The sequence below is a fragment of the Micromys minutus genome (genome assembly GCF_963924665.1).
Source record: "Micromys minutus genome assembly, chromosome: 2".
NCBI lineage: Eukaryota > Metazoa > Chordata > Mammalia > Rodentia > Muridae > Micromys > Micromys minutus.
The window spans coordinates 76332973-76350007 of NC_137971.1; the positions used below are offsets into that span (position 1 = coordinate 76332973).

Here is a 17035-nt window from a genome sequence, read left to right on the forward strand (position 1 = left end):
AACTAATGGAAGAGAAAATGGGTAAGAGCTTTGAACACATAGGCACAGGGGAAAATTTCTTGAATAGAACACCCATGGCTTATGGTCTTAGATCTAGAATCAACAAATGGGACCTCATATAATTGCAAAGCTTTTGTAAGCCAAAGAACACTGTCAAGAGGACAAAATGGCAACCAACAGATTGGGAAAAGGTATTTACCAATTCTACATCTGATAGAGGGCTAATATCCGATATATACAAAGAACTCAGGGTGTTAAGACTCCATAGAACCAAATAGTTTCATTTATAAACGGGGTACAGAGCTAAACAAAGAATTCTCAACTGAGGAATAATGAATTGCTGAGAGGTACCTAAAAATGTTCAACATCATTAGTCATTTGGTAATGCAAATCAAAACAATTCTGACTTTCCATCTAGTACCAGTCAGAATGGCTCAGAAAAAAAACTCAGGTGACAGTAGATGCTGGAAAGTATGTCGAGAAAGAGAAACACTTTTCCACTGTTTGTGGGATTGCAAGCTGGCCCAAGTACTCTGGAAATCAGCCTGGCGGTTCCACAGAAAATTGGACATAATATTACCTGAGGACCCAGCTATACCACTCCTGGGCATATACCAAAAAGGTGTTACAACATATAACAAGGACACAAGCTTTACTATGTTCATAGCAGCAGTATTTATAATAGCCAGAAGCTGTAAAGAACCCAAATGTCCTTCAACAGACGAATACAAAAAGTATGGTACATTTACACAATGTAGTACTACTCAGCTATTAAAAACAATGACTTCATGAAATTCTTAGGCAAATGGATGGGATTAGAAAATGTCATCCTTAGTGAGGTAACTCAGTCACACACATACACACACACACACACACACAAATCATCATACACACTATGCACTCACTGAAAAGTGTATACTAGCCTGAAAAACTGGAAATATCCAAGAAACAATTCACAGACCTTATGAAACTCAAAAAGAAGGAAGTCCAGAATGTAGATTCCTCAGTCCTCCTTAGAAGAGAGAACAAAATACTCGTGGGAGGAAATATAGGGACAAACAGAGGAGCAGGGATTGAAGAAAAGATTATCCAGAGACTGTTTCATCTGGGGATCCATCCCATATGCAGCCACCAAACCTACTCACTGTTGCTGATGCCATGCTGATGCCAAGAAGTGCTTCCATGCAGGAGCCAAATATGAATGCCTCCTCAGAGGCTCTGTCAGAGTCATACTGATACAGATAAGAATGCTTGCAGCTAACCATCGGACTGAGCTCGTGGACCCCAATGGGGGAGCTAGATAAAGGACTGAAGGAGCTAAATGGGTTTTCAATCCATGGGAAGAACGACATTACCAATCAACCAAATCCCCCACAACCCCCAGGGACTAAAACACCAACCAATGAGTACACATAGAGAGATCCATGGCTACAGTTGCATATGTAGCAGAGGATGGCATTGTCTGGCATCAAAGAGAGGAGAGGCCTTTGGTTCAGTGAAGGCATGTTTTTCTAGTGTAGGGAATGCCAAGGCACTGAGGTGGGAGTTGGTGGTTGGGAAAGGGAGCATCTTCATAGAAGCAAGTGGAAGGGGTAGGGAGAATGGAAGACAGAGAAAAGGGATAACATTTGAAATGTAAATACAGAAAATATCCAATAAAGACAAAAAAGATAATGCAGAGAACATATCGACCTATGGTCCTTACTAAGGGTACATGTTGAGGAAATCAACTGCACAGAACAGTTATCTACATCATCTTCAGAAATTACTCATGAAGTCAATTAACTCTTGAGTCACTGTTTTTCAGAATGACTAATTTTAAAAAGGATAGTGTCTTGGTGTTTCTATTCCTGCACAAATATCATGACCAAGAGGCAAGTTGGGGAGGAAGAGGTTTATTCAGCTTACACTTCCATATCACTGTTTATCACCAAAGAAAGTCAGGACTGGAACTCAAGCAGGTCAGGACGCAGGAGCTGATACAGAGGCCATGGAGGAATGTATCACTCGCTTGCTTCCCCTGGCTTGTTCAGTCTGCTCTCTTATAGAACCCAGGTCTCCCAGCCCAGGGATGGCACCACCCACAGTGGGCTGGACCCTCCCCCCTTAATCACTAGTTGAGAAAATGCCTTACAGCTGGATCTCATGGAGACATTTCCTCAACTGAGGCTCCTTTCTCTGTGATAACTCCAGCTTGTGTCAAGTTGACACAGAACCAGCCAGTACAGATAGCCTTCTTATAGAGGAATCAACAACCCATCTTGTGAGAGATCTGGAAGTTAACAGTTGTCTTTTAATATGAATAAAACTTACAGCACTAAGTTGCACAGCAGCACCATATTTTCTTTTTTAATTTAATTTATAGTTTTAGCTCTTTATTGTTATAATAGCCAGTATAAAAGCCATAGATGTATTTTCAGAGAAAGCACTTTTTGTTATCACATAATTCTCTTATAAAATAGGAGATATGTTTGTGAATTTAGTACTTTAGTTATAGGCACAGCTTGCACATGTGTATTGCTGATGTGAAACCCACTGCCCTTTGGTCAATTCCATTTCACAATCTTGTGGAATGTCACCATGAACAACAAGATTAGAGAGATGACAACTTGCAGTTCTCTCCTTTGCATAGGCAGTGTAATGCCCTGACCTCATAGTACAGCTGTGTTCAACAACTCCATATAAGGAATACAGTACACTTTTACTTTCTTCAGAAACATTCTTACATTTAAGGGTACGAAAAGGAGCCAAATCTAAGATTTCTGGAAAGTTTATGTGTTTGTTAACTCTGCATAGGTTAAAACCAGCCTGCTGAAATCTCTTTAAATGAAGAGTACAGGAGGAGCAAGGGAAACCAGCATCTGCTTCTTAGCATTGGTGTAAACATGTTTCCTTTTACCTTTTATATTTGCCTTTGGTCCATTATACTGATGTCTTGTGCACACTTCACAAAGCAGTTTGTTCTCATCTTGGAGTTTCTCATTACGAGTGAACTAATATAAACAATTTTGGATTGAACACTCATCGGTACCAAAAGCTTTCTGGTTTGCAAGGGTACAGAAAGCAACCTCTGGATCCTCATTCATGACCTCATACACTTTGATGCAGAATGACTGTCAGTCAGAATCTCTATATTTCATCAGGATGAACAGCAGCACTTAAATTAAGGGTTTTTAAACCATTGTTAATGTCTGGTTCTCCACTGGTCTTTTATTCCAGGAAGGTATTATTTAAATACTAGGAAATTCAGTAGATGTAAGAATCCCCAGATGACTGTCGGTGTTGACACTTTCCACTTCTAGGTCCTCTGGGCATTTCTGCACATTAGCTGTACTCTCTATCATTTTCTATTAACCATTCAAATCTTCCTGATTCACAGGAAACTCTGGAACCTCCTCTTGAGAGCCATGATTGGATTCAGTACCCACTTCTCCCAGAAGTGCCATCTCAGCTTCATGGTCATGATCTTCAGTGTAGTCAGTGCTGCAGATCTCACTGAAGTGAAGAAATCTTTCTTGAATTTTGTTGCCTTTGTTGGTTCTTGGCTTGCTTTTTGGCTTGCTTCTTTGCTTCTTTCTGTATGTGCTTGCTTGTCCCTGAGGGAATATCACTCCTTGTTTTCATGTAACTGTCATCTTTCTCTTCCTCACTGTCATCTTTCTCTTCCTCAATGTCTTCTTCATTGTCTCACAATGAAAAAAAACTCATTTTTTTCCACATTTTTATCATTCATACTTTTTTTACTAATAGTCCTGCACTCATCACACATGATTATACTAGACAGTTCACCACCAAAGATGCGGTCCACAAAACTTGGGATTGCCTTTTTCTTTTCATAATCTTTAACTTTATTTTTTACTTCTTCATCCAATTTTTCATCAGAATTACCAAATGCTTTAAGAATTCCTTTACTCACTCTTTGGTGTTTTTCTGCTTTAATCCCATCTAGTAAGTAGTGAAGCAGCTCCTGGCTGTCTTATTGCTGATACCCTTTAAATTGTGTAGCTGTTTTACAGACCTGAGACAAGAGCTCTTTAAGTGTCACAATTCACTTTTTGTTTTCTTGCATCTCATTAAGAAACTGGCTCATGGCTAAAGTAAGAGGACCTGGAGGCTCAAGGTTTACTTCTGAAGGTTCTGTTAGTGCCAGATCAGGTGGTTCTATTTTTACAATTGTTCCAGACATCTTCACTTCCTTCAGTAGTTCTCTAAGCACTTGTGTTTGTGACAAGTTCTGTATAACTGCATTGAAGAAACAAGTATTCCCCAAATTACTGAGTCCTTTTGCTGATACCTGGGAAGCAGAGTCCATGGGAATATTTTCTTTAGCCATGTTTTCTGATTTCTCTCTCTTGTTCATTTTTACTCTCTTTCTCCAGTTTTTTTTCAAGCTCAATGTGTCTATTATTTTTCTTTGCTGGTTTTGAAGTTATTATGCCAGCTTGTTTTCTAACATAATCAACCACTTGGCCCAACTGGTTTGAACTACAGTATTTGACTTCCTCATCACACTTGTAACACCAGATGCTCCAGTGGCCCAAACTAAGCACCAGATAGTGAGGCTCTAATCTTGGTGTAGTGTAGTGTTTCAAGACATGCTGCTCCTGAGAATCTCTACCACGGCCCTGATGGCCACATTTAAGACACAGCCAAACCGAAGGGTCTTCTGCTTCTTCCTCAGGTTTAACTATCATTTTATTGTCTGTCTTCCAGTCTTGGAAGATATTCTATACCATATTAACTAAAGCTTTTTTCAAGTAACCTTGTTCCAACCCTTTTCTAAGGTGTCTGCACATTGGTTATGTAGATTCAGAGGAATCCTTATCTGGAACACTTTTCCCCTTTGTTCGTTTCTTTCCTATGTTGGCACTTTAAGTATTGCTCACCGACACAAAATTACAACCAGGGGGATGGCGCCCATTTCGGTCCCAGAGCTAGCCACCAGCTCTGCTTTCTCCAGGTGAAGAATAGAGGACGATATGGTGGAAACCGTCACCCTCCAGGAGAGGCAACTTCTGGAGTGCAGCATTCCCATATTTTCATCTTTCCCATCCCCATGAAGGGTGATGAAATTTGCAAAGATACATTCAGCCAAATACATTCTCCACCAATTACTGACTGTGGACACCTGTGTCTAAGTGTGTATTTTACTTTTGATATAGTTGCCTCTATGATACTTGTGACTAGTGGGATGGGAAAAAAACAAGCACTTAAATACCATAATTATATCCATTGCAAATGATAAATAGGTCTTTATAGAGTAGAAGTTAATTCTCTTTTGTAAACAAATCTTACCTTTTATTTTTTTAAAGTTTTGATTCTTTGACTTTAGAAAAATCTTCAGTACTTTTGTGAGATTCAGAGCCAAATCAGATCTCCCTGAAACTGAGTAAGGCACAATGGTTCTACCATAGTGACTCAAATTCAGTTCTCTTTCAGGCATATCATTGTCATCTAAATGCAGAGATAATAAGAGATATGTAGTGACAACCAAAACTACTATTATCTGTAGCAACATCAACTTCCAGTTGCGGCCAATGAATAGTGCTCTTTTTATAAACATGGAATAAAACTGCTGGCGGTAAAGTGAAACCTACAAAGAGAAAGAAAAATAGTATTTTGATAATTAGAGATTCAAGAAAGATATTCATGATGAAATTCATTCATCATGTTTTAAAAGATATGATGCAAAATATGTTCATAAAATGTAGCACAGATCAACTCCCACAGATTAATCCATTTCTAGATAGATAAACTGGAAGCATCTTTCATGTTGAGACATTAAAAATATGATATACCAAAGGAAAAATACTATCAGTTTTACAGAGTGGGAGGGGACATTGAAGGAGTTGATGAAAGAGAACTTGCTAGAGGCTAGAAAGAGGAAAGAGGAGGGGAAATTGACATACCTATATATTAAAGAAGATATATAAAAATTTGAAAAATGTAATATGCTTACCCCAGTGTTAAATTTAACAGTAGCAACTTCACTCAAGTAGGAAAAGCTTGGTTTGCCATAAGTTTTGGGCAGATTCATATTATGCTGCTCATCTTGTCTCATCTTTCTGTATGTCAAGTAATAGGGTTGCATAGTCTGAATACTCCTGTGAGGAGCTGCCAGCTTATTGACCCTAAATATATATATAGATACACAAAAGAGCATAAAGTATTTCATTTTGATCACAGTCTGAAATTACTTGGACTCAAGAATATGAAGCCAGTCTATAAAATAAAATAATATAGAGTATTGATATTGCTCTTGGCTGCTTCCCAGAATTTGAAAGTAAGACCCTAAAGCTAAGGACACCACCCACGTTGGACACAGAATTTAGAAATTGAGCTGAAATTAACCTGGAAGACTCCTACCAAGGATTAGCTCTCACAGTATTAGAAAAAGCTATGTAAGATGCCAATGAAGAAAGAAGATCAATAGTCCTATGCAGCTGTAAAAGCCCCAAAAGCACAATGTTCAGCTTGTCCAGATATCCTCAATGGTAATAAAATGACACCAACAACTGTCTAACTGGACTTAAGTGTGCTTGATAGGAGAGAATTCATGCCTTGTGCTAAAAACCTAGCCAACTACTTGAGAAGACCTCACTATAGCCACTTTCCCAACTCCATTCTATATACCTATCCTTATAACTTACAAACAAATATAGTTCTCAACCTCATCAATGAAGTTTCTTTCCCCCCAGCAGATAAAGACCATTATGGACATGTACAACTGTTTGAAATGCAGAGAGAAAACTGTGGGATATCCAGCCCCAGTTGATACATCTATAACACAACTGCTACATCCAAGACTCAGGGAACAGCACGGAAGATGAGGTGAAAAACTGTAAGAGACAGAGGACCAGACTATCTGCTGTGTGACAGTGTCTTCTATATAAAACAAGAAATTGTATCCATAAAACCTTAACATTAACAGCTGCCTAAACAAGTACTGCATAATGATTACACCAGTTGATATGTTTTTGTGGATGTGAGAAATCTCACAAAACCCCATTCTTAAAAAGTATATTCAACCAATGGCTGGTAAGAGAATGAGAATACTACATCCAGGGATGAGCCCCTGATAGGTTTTTCCAGGTCATCCCTAACATATATAAATATGAGAAACACTAGATGGACTCCGTGTGTGTGTGTGTGTGTGTGTGTTAGTGTGTGCATGTGTGCATATGTATGTATCTCTCTCTCTCTTTCTTTTTCTGTGTGTGTAACAATTAATGAAGGTTGTAAATTTGAAAGCAGGCAAGGGAGGAGTTGAAGGAGAGAGAATATGGCTGGGAAATGATGGAAATACAGTATTCACTCATAAAATTAAAAAAAAAAGTAAGTAAAACAAGACATGTACTAAGACTCAAGTTTAACATCTATATATCTCAGATGAATATACATAGAAATACACTGCTATAAAATAGCATATTTGAAAATGTAGTTTCAGCACAAAAGCATGAGGTTTTGTTCTTAAATTAACATAGGAGTTCAGGGGTAGAAAAACATTCCAGAGTATAGCTTACTTAAGGAAAACCTCTTCCATTGTAGTAATTGAAGCTCCAAAGTTGGCAATGCCTAGTGCTTTTTGTCTCATTTCCAAATCTGAAAACAAAGTTTCAAATCTGTGAAGAAAGAAGAAGGAAGAGTGGGAATTGGGTCTGGTTAAATTAGATACTCCTTGTTCAGTTTATTTCTCAGTAATGAAATAAAATGTAAGGGCGTCAGTTTTTTCCATTTAGTATTTTAAGCTATATTCTGACCTATTATTTTTACCTTTTTAAAATTCTTATGACTGGGGATGTAAGTCAGTGGAAAAGTGTTTTCCCAGGAGTTTTACTCCAAAGCCAGGACTGGCTCACTGCCATCAGGACCTGTGGCCTGCCATCAGGACCTGTGGCCTGCCATCAGGACCTGTGGCCTGCACGCAGATTGCTGAGTGACCAGAGGAGGTGCAGGAGTCCTCTCCCTGCTGAGCCCTCGGGTGAGTCCACACTTCCTCTCCACTGACTATCACAAGAGAGGTGGCCAGGAGCACTCGGGGAGCAGGTAGTGAGATGAAGTCTGGGAATGGATGGCTTTGGCCCAAAGCCAGAGCTGGCCCACTGCCACCAGAACTCATAGCCTACCCACAGAGAGCTGAAAACCCAGGAGCAACCTCCCTCCTGAGCCCAGAGGCCCACAGACCCTCAGGAGAGACAAACTCCAGACAGAGACAACAAGATCACCTAGCATCACAGACAAAAAGACAGCAAGAGGCAAACACAAGGACCTAAGAAATGGACGCCATCAACACCGATTCTCTGGTAGAAAGTGTTTTTGGTTTTCTCTTATTGAGGCTATGGTGTGCTCACAAAGAGGGGCCTATCATGATTGCCCTCCAGAAAGACCCAACAGGCAGTTTAGAGTCAGATGAAGATATTTACACTCAACCAAAGGACAGAAGCTCTTGACCCCTGTGGTTGAATTAGGGAAAATCTGAAAGAAGGTGAGGAGGGTGACCCCATAGGAAGACCAGCAGTCTCAACTAACCTGAACCTCTCAGACACTGGGCCACAAGCCAGGCAGCATACACCAGCTGATATGAGGCCCCTGCAACGCCGGGTCTGGGCTCAGTCAAAGAAGATGCACCTAACACTCAAGAGAGGGAGTGGGGAGGTCTGGTGAAGTGTGTTGGGGGTAGGAAGATGGGGAAATCCTTGTAGCGATGAGGGGTGGAGGTATGGGATGTGGAACAGTCAGAAGGTGGGCTGGGCTGGGGATAAAATCTGGACTGAAAATAAAGATTAAATATAATAATTAAAAAAGAAAGTGTTTCTGGATATTGGTGGCTGACACAAGGGAATTGAGATGAGCTAGTAGAGAAGGCTAAGACTGAGAGAAAGAACTAAGTAGGATCATAAGGAGAGAAGTATCCAGGAGATGGAGGTTAGGTGGAATGGAGGAGGTAAAGCTGTAAGCATGCTGATATAGAACTGTAGTTGAGACTGGAATGAGCATTAAGGACAGGTAGGATAGTGGAAACTACCTCTCTGAGCCCCAGACCAGTGTCTGAACTTTTCTTTTTTTTGTAAAATAAAATTTCAATATTGTTTTGCTTCGTAGTTATTTTTAGGTAATAGTTGTAAAATATTAGTAGTCCGTTTATTACTTTAATGCTTATAAAGAGACCATATAAATAGGAAGAGGGATTTACTTGGTTAATTTTTTTCTGTACCTGCTATCTGACATAAATTACTTTTTTAATCCAATAAAACAACCAGCTTATTTTTTAAGTCATTTAGGGACTACAGGTACTTGACAACAGTTTATTCACTTCAACAGTTTATCCATTCTCCTAAAATTATAGGACACAACAGTAAAATGAAGTTAGTGGACTAAAAAACTGGCTAATGGATGCAAAAAGTTTGATTATTAAGTAGAATAATATATTTTTTTTCCTTCCTAATTTGTAGAATAGTATCATTGAGAATTCTAGAAAATAATTTTATAAGACTATGGTTTGCTTTCTATTGTTGTGACAAACACCATGACCAAAACAACGCAGGGGAGAAAGGGATCTACTCTATTTTATAGGTCCATCACCCAGCGAAGCTAAGGTAGAAAATAAGAGCAGGAGCTTGAGTCAGAAAACATGCAGACATGCTGCTTATTGGCTTACTCTGCCTTGCTTCCAGGCTCATGATTAGCCTATTTTATTAGAGTCTAGGACCACCTGCACAGGATTAGTGTCTCCCACAGGGGTGTAAGCCTCCCACATTATTCATCAATCAAGACTACTCAGTAATACCAACAGAGAAACCTGATCCAAGTTTTTTTTAAATTGGATATTTTATTTTTTTATATTTCAAATGTTATCCCCTTTCCCTGTTTCCCCTCCATAGCCCCCCATCCCATCCCCTCTGCTTCTGTAAGGGTGCTTCCCCACCCACCCTCCCATCCATTTCTCCCTCCTCTATGCTCTGGCATTCCCCTACACTGGGGCATCAAATTTTCACAGGACCAAGGGCTTCTCCTCCCATTTATATCTGACTAGGCCATCCTCTGCTACATATGTGGCTGGTCGTGACATGTGTACTTTTTGGTTGGTGGTTTAGTCCCTGGGTGTTCAGGCTGGTTGATATTGTTCTTACTATGGGCTGCAATGCCCCTCAGCTCCTTCAGTCTTTCTCTAACTCCACCACTGGAGACTCTGTTCAGTCCAATGGTTGGTTGAGAGCATCTACCTCTGTATGTGTCAGGATCTGGCAGAGCCTCTCAGGAGACAGCTATTATTAGGCTCCTGTCAGCAAGCACGTCTTGGCATCTGCAATAGCTCCTGGGTTTGGTATCTGTATATGGGATGAAACCCCAGGTGGGATAGTCTCTGGATGGCCTTTCATTCAGTCTCTGCTCCACACTTTGTCTCCATATTTCCTCCTTTGAGTATTTTGTTCCTCCTTCTAAGGGGGACTGAAGCATCCAGTTTGGTCTTCTTTTGCTTCATGTAGTCTGTTAACTGTATCTTGGATATTCTGAGCTTTTGAGCTAATATCCACTTATCATACCACGTGTGTTCTTTTGTGACTGGGTTACCTCACTCAGGATAATATTTTCTAGTTCCATCCATTTGCCTTCAAATTTCATGAAGTCATTGTTTTTAATAGCTGAGTAATACTCCATTGTGTAAATGTACCACATTTTCTATATCCATTTCTCTGTCGAAGGACATCTGGGTTCTTTCCAGCTTCTCGCTATTATAAACAAGGCTGCTATGAACATAGTGGAGCATGTGTTCTTGTTATATGCTGATCCAAGTATTATTCAACTGAGGTTCTCTCCTCCCAAGGAACTCTAGGCTGAATCAAAGTGACAGTAAAAAATAAATCCAACCTTGTATATTCCTTAACAAAGATGCCATCGTATTCCAAAATTCTTTCTTTTAATGGGCCAAATCCTACCTCCAGATAATCTCAGTTGTTTTGGCTATTGGTTCTAATCTTACTCTGTTCAATATGACCCTCTTTTCTCTGTGGCAATTCTTCAAACGTGTTCAGGACACTTTCTTGTTCCTTTTGAATCTTCTCAATAGGATCATCAGTGATCTTTCACAATAGGTGAAAACTATATTGTAGATCTCATATAGTTTGCTAAAAATCATTGTGAAAAATACCATCCTTGTAATGTCACTGGTTGATTTTTGTTTATAATCTAAAAAAACTGAAATGTTCCCTTCTCTAAGTTTTCCAGAAAAAAAACTGTATATAATTGGTAATTTAAAAAATCTTGAAGTGTTTAATACAATTCATACTTGAAGCCATTTGGTTCTGAAGATTTTTTTTTGGTTTTCTGTGAATTTGCTTTTCTTAAGACAGGTTCTTGCTATGCTTGCCTCAGATTCCTTGGATCATGTGACCTTCCTGTCTCAGTTTGGAACTACATATGAAGACCACTATATATATCTTGTGGCAAAACTTAGCTTGTTTTAATTCTAACTTCGTTGTAAAGAACTTTAAAAAACCAAAACAAAATAAAACAAAATAACAACAATAAAGCCACACACCAAAATCAGTCCCACAGGAAATATATGCATTTCAGTGAACTTCTATACAGTTAGGTTTTTCAAAGTTTTCTTTCTTTCTCTCTGGGGATTGTACATGCTAAGCAAGCGTTCTGTATTACCAGCCTTTCAAGGACGTTTTCTTTTAGTTTGTATAGTTGGCACATTACTACTAATAATTTTCTTACACTATTATCTTAACATACCATCTATAGCATGTGTAGTGATATTGCTTCTTTCATTCTAAATACAAGTATTTATTTTTGTTTCTATTTTCCTAATCATTATGACTGAATCTTTGTTAAATTTATCAGTCTTCTAAAACACATATCTTTACCTTCCGATTTTTGTTAGCCACTTTCTCTGGATGGAAAATAGTAATATGAAGCTATTTTAAAAATATCATCCTCATTACTTGATCCTGTAAATACACACTAATATAAAGTACAGAGATCTGTGATTGGCAAAAGGCAAATGAAAGAATTAATCGTAGCTAGTAAGATTAAGGAGATAACCAAGAAATTCTTATATTTTAATTTTTACCTACTTCAGTGGACTATTCTATGATTTAAATGAGGTATAGTCATTTTATTCTGGTTGTTTCTTTTCTTGTTGTCTAATAGCCAATATCTATTCTTATGTATGGAAGTCAACTTATATTTATGAAATGGCACTTTAATTACTTTTATACTGTTATGAAGAGATTCCACGACCAAGGCAACAAACAAATGAAATAGTTCACTGGGGGCTTGCTTAAAGTGTCAGAAGGTCATTGATCAGTGTGGAAGAGAGCTTGGCAGCAGGCAGTCTGACATGGTGCTAGAACAATAGCTAAGAGCTCACATTTGATTCGTAAGCCAGCAAGAGGCAACTTGAGAGGGGTGAGAGGGTAGAGGGATGAAGGGAGAGATAGAGCAAAGTCCATTCCCAGTAACATACCTCCTCCAAGGCCATACCTCCTAATTCTTTCCAAACAATTCTATTAACCATGGACTAAATGTTTAAATACATGAGACCATGAAGGGACATTCACATTCAAACCATTCTGACACCCTCAGGCTTATATCCACATGATAATTCAAAATGCAATCAGTCTAATTTCAGAAGTACCCCTAATCTTGGTCTCAACATCATTTTAAAGTACAAAACTCCAAGTCTCTTCTGAGAGTCATGGCTATATCTTTTTACTAACCCCTGTAAAATCAAAAAGCAAATTAAGTACTATGGTACAGGATATAAATTACCATACCAAAGGGGGAGGAATAGGGACTTAGGGAGGAAATACTGGACTAAAGAAAGACTGAACCCTGGGAGAGATAACTCCAAATCCTGTAGTTATATCAAAGGGCTTAGATGGCACTTTCTTCTAGCTTTAGTGATGATGACAATACACTTCTCTCTCTTGGGCTAGCTCCACTCCTTATCTGCAGCTTTGTTTGGCAGATGTCAATGGTTTTGGCAACTCCAACATGTTGAGCTGTTCAATACAACCAAGGCATTTTCACAGCTCCACACAATGGCCTCTGTGGGATCCATGCATGTGTGCTCCTGTCAGACACAGGGCCTCAGTGGCTTTCCTTAACCATGGAGAAAGAATTCACAATCCCTTTATTCCTATATCCTTCATGACTTTTGAGCCGGAACCACATGGCCAACCTGCCAAGTTATTACCTGTTTAGAGAGAACTTGGTTCTTCCTTGAATTACATTTGCATAAATTTTAATTTGTTGTTGCTTTTTACTAACATATAATTCCTTAGGCCTTTCAAAAGTTGTAGAACTATGTAGGTGTGGTCTCCCCCTGAGGACACTACTCCATTTATCCAGTTTAATTTCATCTCTTCCAGCATAAACTGAGGTTCCAACATTAAATTTTCTGGTAACATTTTCTACTCAAAACTGTAAATTTGTATTTCTCTTTGCACTTGTTTGCTCTTTTTCCATGTAGATCTGTACAAGAGCGCTAACTAATAATCACATAACAAAGTGAGGATTAGTCAGTCTTGAAATCTCCCTTGCCAATGAAATTAGTTCCAAATACTTTAATTTAGCCTTAGCAGATTCCCAGGACAAGGCAGAAAAAAAGCCACATTCCTTGCAAAAAAAGTCTCTAACCCAGTTGCTATTATTGTTCCCCTTTGAAACCTTCTGAGTTGGGTCTCCTAGCACACATTGCTATTAGCATTATTGTCTTCCAAACCCTACTAGCATGGCCCATTATGCCCAACTTACAGTGCTAACTGCTTTTCTGGTTCATAATACCAAAAATTTCCACATTCCTCTAAAAGAGTCTAGCATGATAAGGCCGGTCATAGTAATAGCCCATATCTTGGTACTAACTTCTGTATTAGCTGTTTTGCTGTTGTTATGAGGAGATTCCATGGCTGAAACAACTTTTAGAAGAGTTTATTGGGGGAAGGGGCTTGCTTATAGTCTTAGAGAGTTAGTTCATAATCATCATAGCAGGAAGCATGGCAGCAGACATGTGAGCATGGTGCTGGAGTAGTAACTGAGAGAGCTTACACTCGATCCACAAGCAGGGAGAGAGGGGAACAGGGAAGAAGGGATGTTGAGAGAGAGAGAGAGAGAGAGAGAGAGAGAGAGAGAGAGAGAGAGAGAGAGAGAGAGACAGACAGACAGACAGACAGACAGACAGACAAAGAGAATTCTGTATGGAATGGCATGATTTTGAAACCTCAAAGCCCACTCCTAGTGATGCACCTCCTCCAAGGCCACACCTAATTATTTCCCAACAATTCCACCAACTACGAACTAACTGCTCAATACATGAGCTTATGGGGACCAGTATTAATCAAAGATAGATATCTATGTATTAGTAATTTTTAGAAGTAATGTTTAATCAGAACATAAATCTGGTATAGTCCCTGAGGATGAATAATGGACACAATTAAGCATTTCTCTTAGCTAGAATGGCAATTACAATGAAATAGCTTGGTTTCTCCCTTCAACAACTCATTTGGGTAGTAGTTGAACTCAAACAGATGTGTTGCAGCCTCTCTAAGACTTACCATTCAATCAGCATTTTACTCTTACCATTTTAATATTTCTCTGGGCCCCATTTCTAAGCATCTGTCTGTATACCAGAAACAGTGACATTCCAGTCCATCACTAACATTAGAAAGCTAAGGTCACTAGGTTGGAAAACTTGAGGAGAGAAAGTATCAGATAAATGTTGAGTGAACTTGAAATTTTTAGGCAAAGCTTTGTTCAATAATAGAAATATTGAGCCATGAGCTTCCTAAGTCTACCTTGCAAATTATAGGTATAAAAAGAAACTTGGTTTACTACATATACATTACTCACTAAGGCTACTAAGTTTAAAAAATGAAAACATGTTTCTGGTAACCTCCACACAAACCATCTAGAATTACTGAGATCCATACCTTGATACATATTTTTTGGGTAGGATAAATGATAACTCATTTCCTATATCATTTTCCAACATAGCACCTGGAACATGTTGCTGAATCACTGTAATAATATTATCAACATCACAATATGGTTCCTTCTCCATGACTATGTGATATCCAGCACCTGAAATAAAGCATTTAGATGACCAACTGAATCAGCTTTCTACTTCTTTTTTAATACACTTAAGACCAATTTTTGCTCTTCATGGTTCAGGCTATCTACTCCTACAAGAAAGAAGATACGGTTTGCTATAAGCCATTTAGTAATGAAAATGTGGTAGCTGATATAAGAGCTTTCAAATGGTACTCCAAGACATTGAATAAATAACAGCTACCTCTAGAATTTCAATATAATCCTTAGAGAACCATAATGATTTAGCATATATAATGAAACATAGCTGATATACAAAAGTGAGGCCACTGTCACTGAGCTACTTATTTTGAAATAGAAATCTTAATAATCATTTATTTTCTGTTGTTGTACATTATATATTAGACATTAGTCGAAACTCTCAAGGATACACAAGTGAGTATCACAAATAAAAATGTATTTTATCAGAAAATTTCAACCTGTAATCATAAACTTTGAAAAATAAAATTGGTATCTAACTTGACACTAGATAATATTTAAAAAATATATCTTGGGTTACAGGCAGCTTGAGAAATGGCTCAGCTGTTAACACTACTTGTTTTTCTTGCAGAGGACCTATGTTTGGTTCTTAGTACCCATATTATACTGGTTGGCAACATAGAAATTAAAATAAGGGCTATCTTTTTCTTCCTCTCAATGGATGACTGACTGATTGACTGAATGAATAAGTTAATCAGTCATTTCAATCAGCCAAATAACCATTTGGAGGCAGGAATACACTTACACAGACAGACTGTCAGCAAGTACAAAATGGGTGAGCAACTTGGTGTAAAATTGCAAAATAATCATGATCAAAATACATGAGTATTTCAAAGGACGAAAACTTTTTTTTAAAGAATTATAATAATTGAGACCAAGATTGCAGAATAAAGGAAGGTCATTAAGTTTTGGGTATATAATCAATATATAATGAAGATAATGCTAGAAGAGTATTATTAAAGTATTGATATCCTAAGAAAGATCAAATGGAGTGAGACCATATATTTGTTTCAGGAATACTGAAGAGCCACAGCAGTGCAAGGTCCCCCTGACCATGATGGCAATGCGGTCACCCAGGACGTCAGCTTCATCCATGTCATGGGTGGTTAATAATATGGTTCGATTGTGTTTATAATGCTGAAGGATGTCCCAGGTGGCCCTTCTTGACATTGGGTCCATGCCAGATGATGGTTCATCAAGTATCACTACCTAAAAGCCAGAAGAACAATTCTATGATCACTGATAATTAATACTAGGCTACTTTACTATTTAAAGGGAGAACACTGGAGCTAAGGCAACTAAAGCAGCTGTGAACTAAAGAAAAGAGTAACAGTCCCAAACATTATTTTAAACCAGCTGTGATAAAAATACAGATGACTCTCTTCTTTCTACACTGTCACGTTTCCTTTCATATTCATACCAGCTTGCAGGCTTTAAAGAGCTGAGCTTCCCAGACAGCTGCAGAGACTCACAGTCCCTGCCTCACCTCCCACTCTGCTCACATGTTCCCCTTTCTTCCCCGTTTGAATACCTTAGAGCCCCCCATAAGTGCTAAAATGATGGATAGTTTGCGTCTCACTCCTCCACTCACTGAGCCTGATAATGTATGGTAGTTTTCTTGTAGGTTAAAAGTGGACAGCATATGGTTAACTTCCAAACAGTTTAAATTTTGAGGTATTCCTTTTATCTGGAAAGAGAAGCCAGAATTCGCATTATACAACCAATTTTACTGTCATAAAGAATTAAAGATCATTAGACATTATACAGATGTATCCTTAGAAATACTTTACATCTGTTTTATTTACATCAATTAAAAGTGTCTTCTATCTTGTGCATCTTCCCTTACATCTCAGGAACAGTTTCTAAAACAAAAATTTCCAGAGACTAGAGATGTAACTTGGCAGAGTATGTGAAAGGTCCTGGATAAAGATACCTCTAG

General features: G+C 38.5%; 1 protein-coding gene and 1 pseudogene across 3 annotated transcripts in view; both read right to left on the reverse strand.

The window, feature by feature from the left end:
• The window catches only part of LOC308417378 (phospholipid-transporting ATPase ABCA3-like), a gene marked incomplete at both ends in the record, with an annotated part of 87661 nt that overhangs the window by 44821 nt on the left and 25805 nt on the right, over positions 1 to 17035 (reverse strand). For both annotated transcript variants that reach the window (XM_080912658.1, XM_080912657.1), the window contains 6 exons: positions 5296 to 5593; positions 5960 to 6131; positions 7524 to 7622; positions 14940 to 15090; positions 16095 to 16305; positions 16628 to 16783. In XM_080912658.1, coding sequence (XP_080768784.1) covers positions 5296 to 5593; positions 5960 to 6131; positions 7524 to 7622; positions 14940 to 15090; positions 16095 to 16305; positions 16628 to 16783 — 1087 coding nt within the window. The remainder of the gene's footprint in view (positions 1 to 5295; positions 5594 to 5959; positions 6132 to 7523; positions 7623 to 14939; positions 15091 to 16094; positions 16306 to 16627; positions 16784 to 17035) is intronic.
• LOC308416951 (ubiquitin carboxyl-terminal hydrolase 16-like) lies at positions 2439 to 5101 on the reverse strand (annotated as a pseudogene). The gene is made up of 2 exons: positions 4918 to 5101; positions 2439 to 4858 (listed from the first exon to the last, which is right to left on the reverse strand). The product of its transcript is annotated as a ubiquitin carboxyl-terminal hydrolase 16-like (transcript).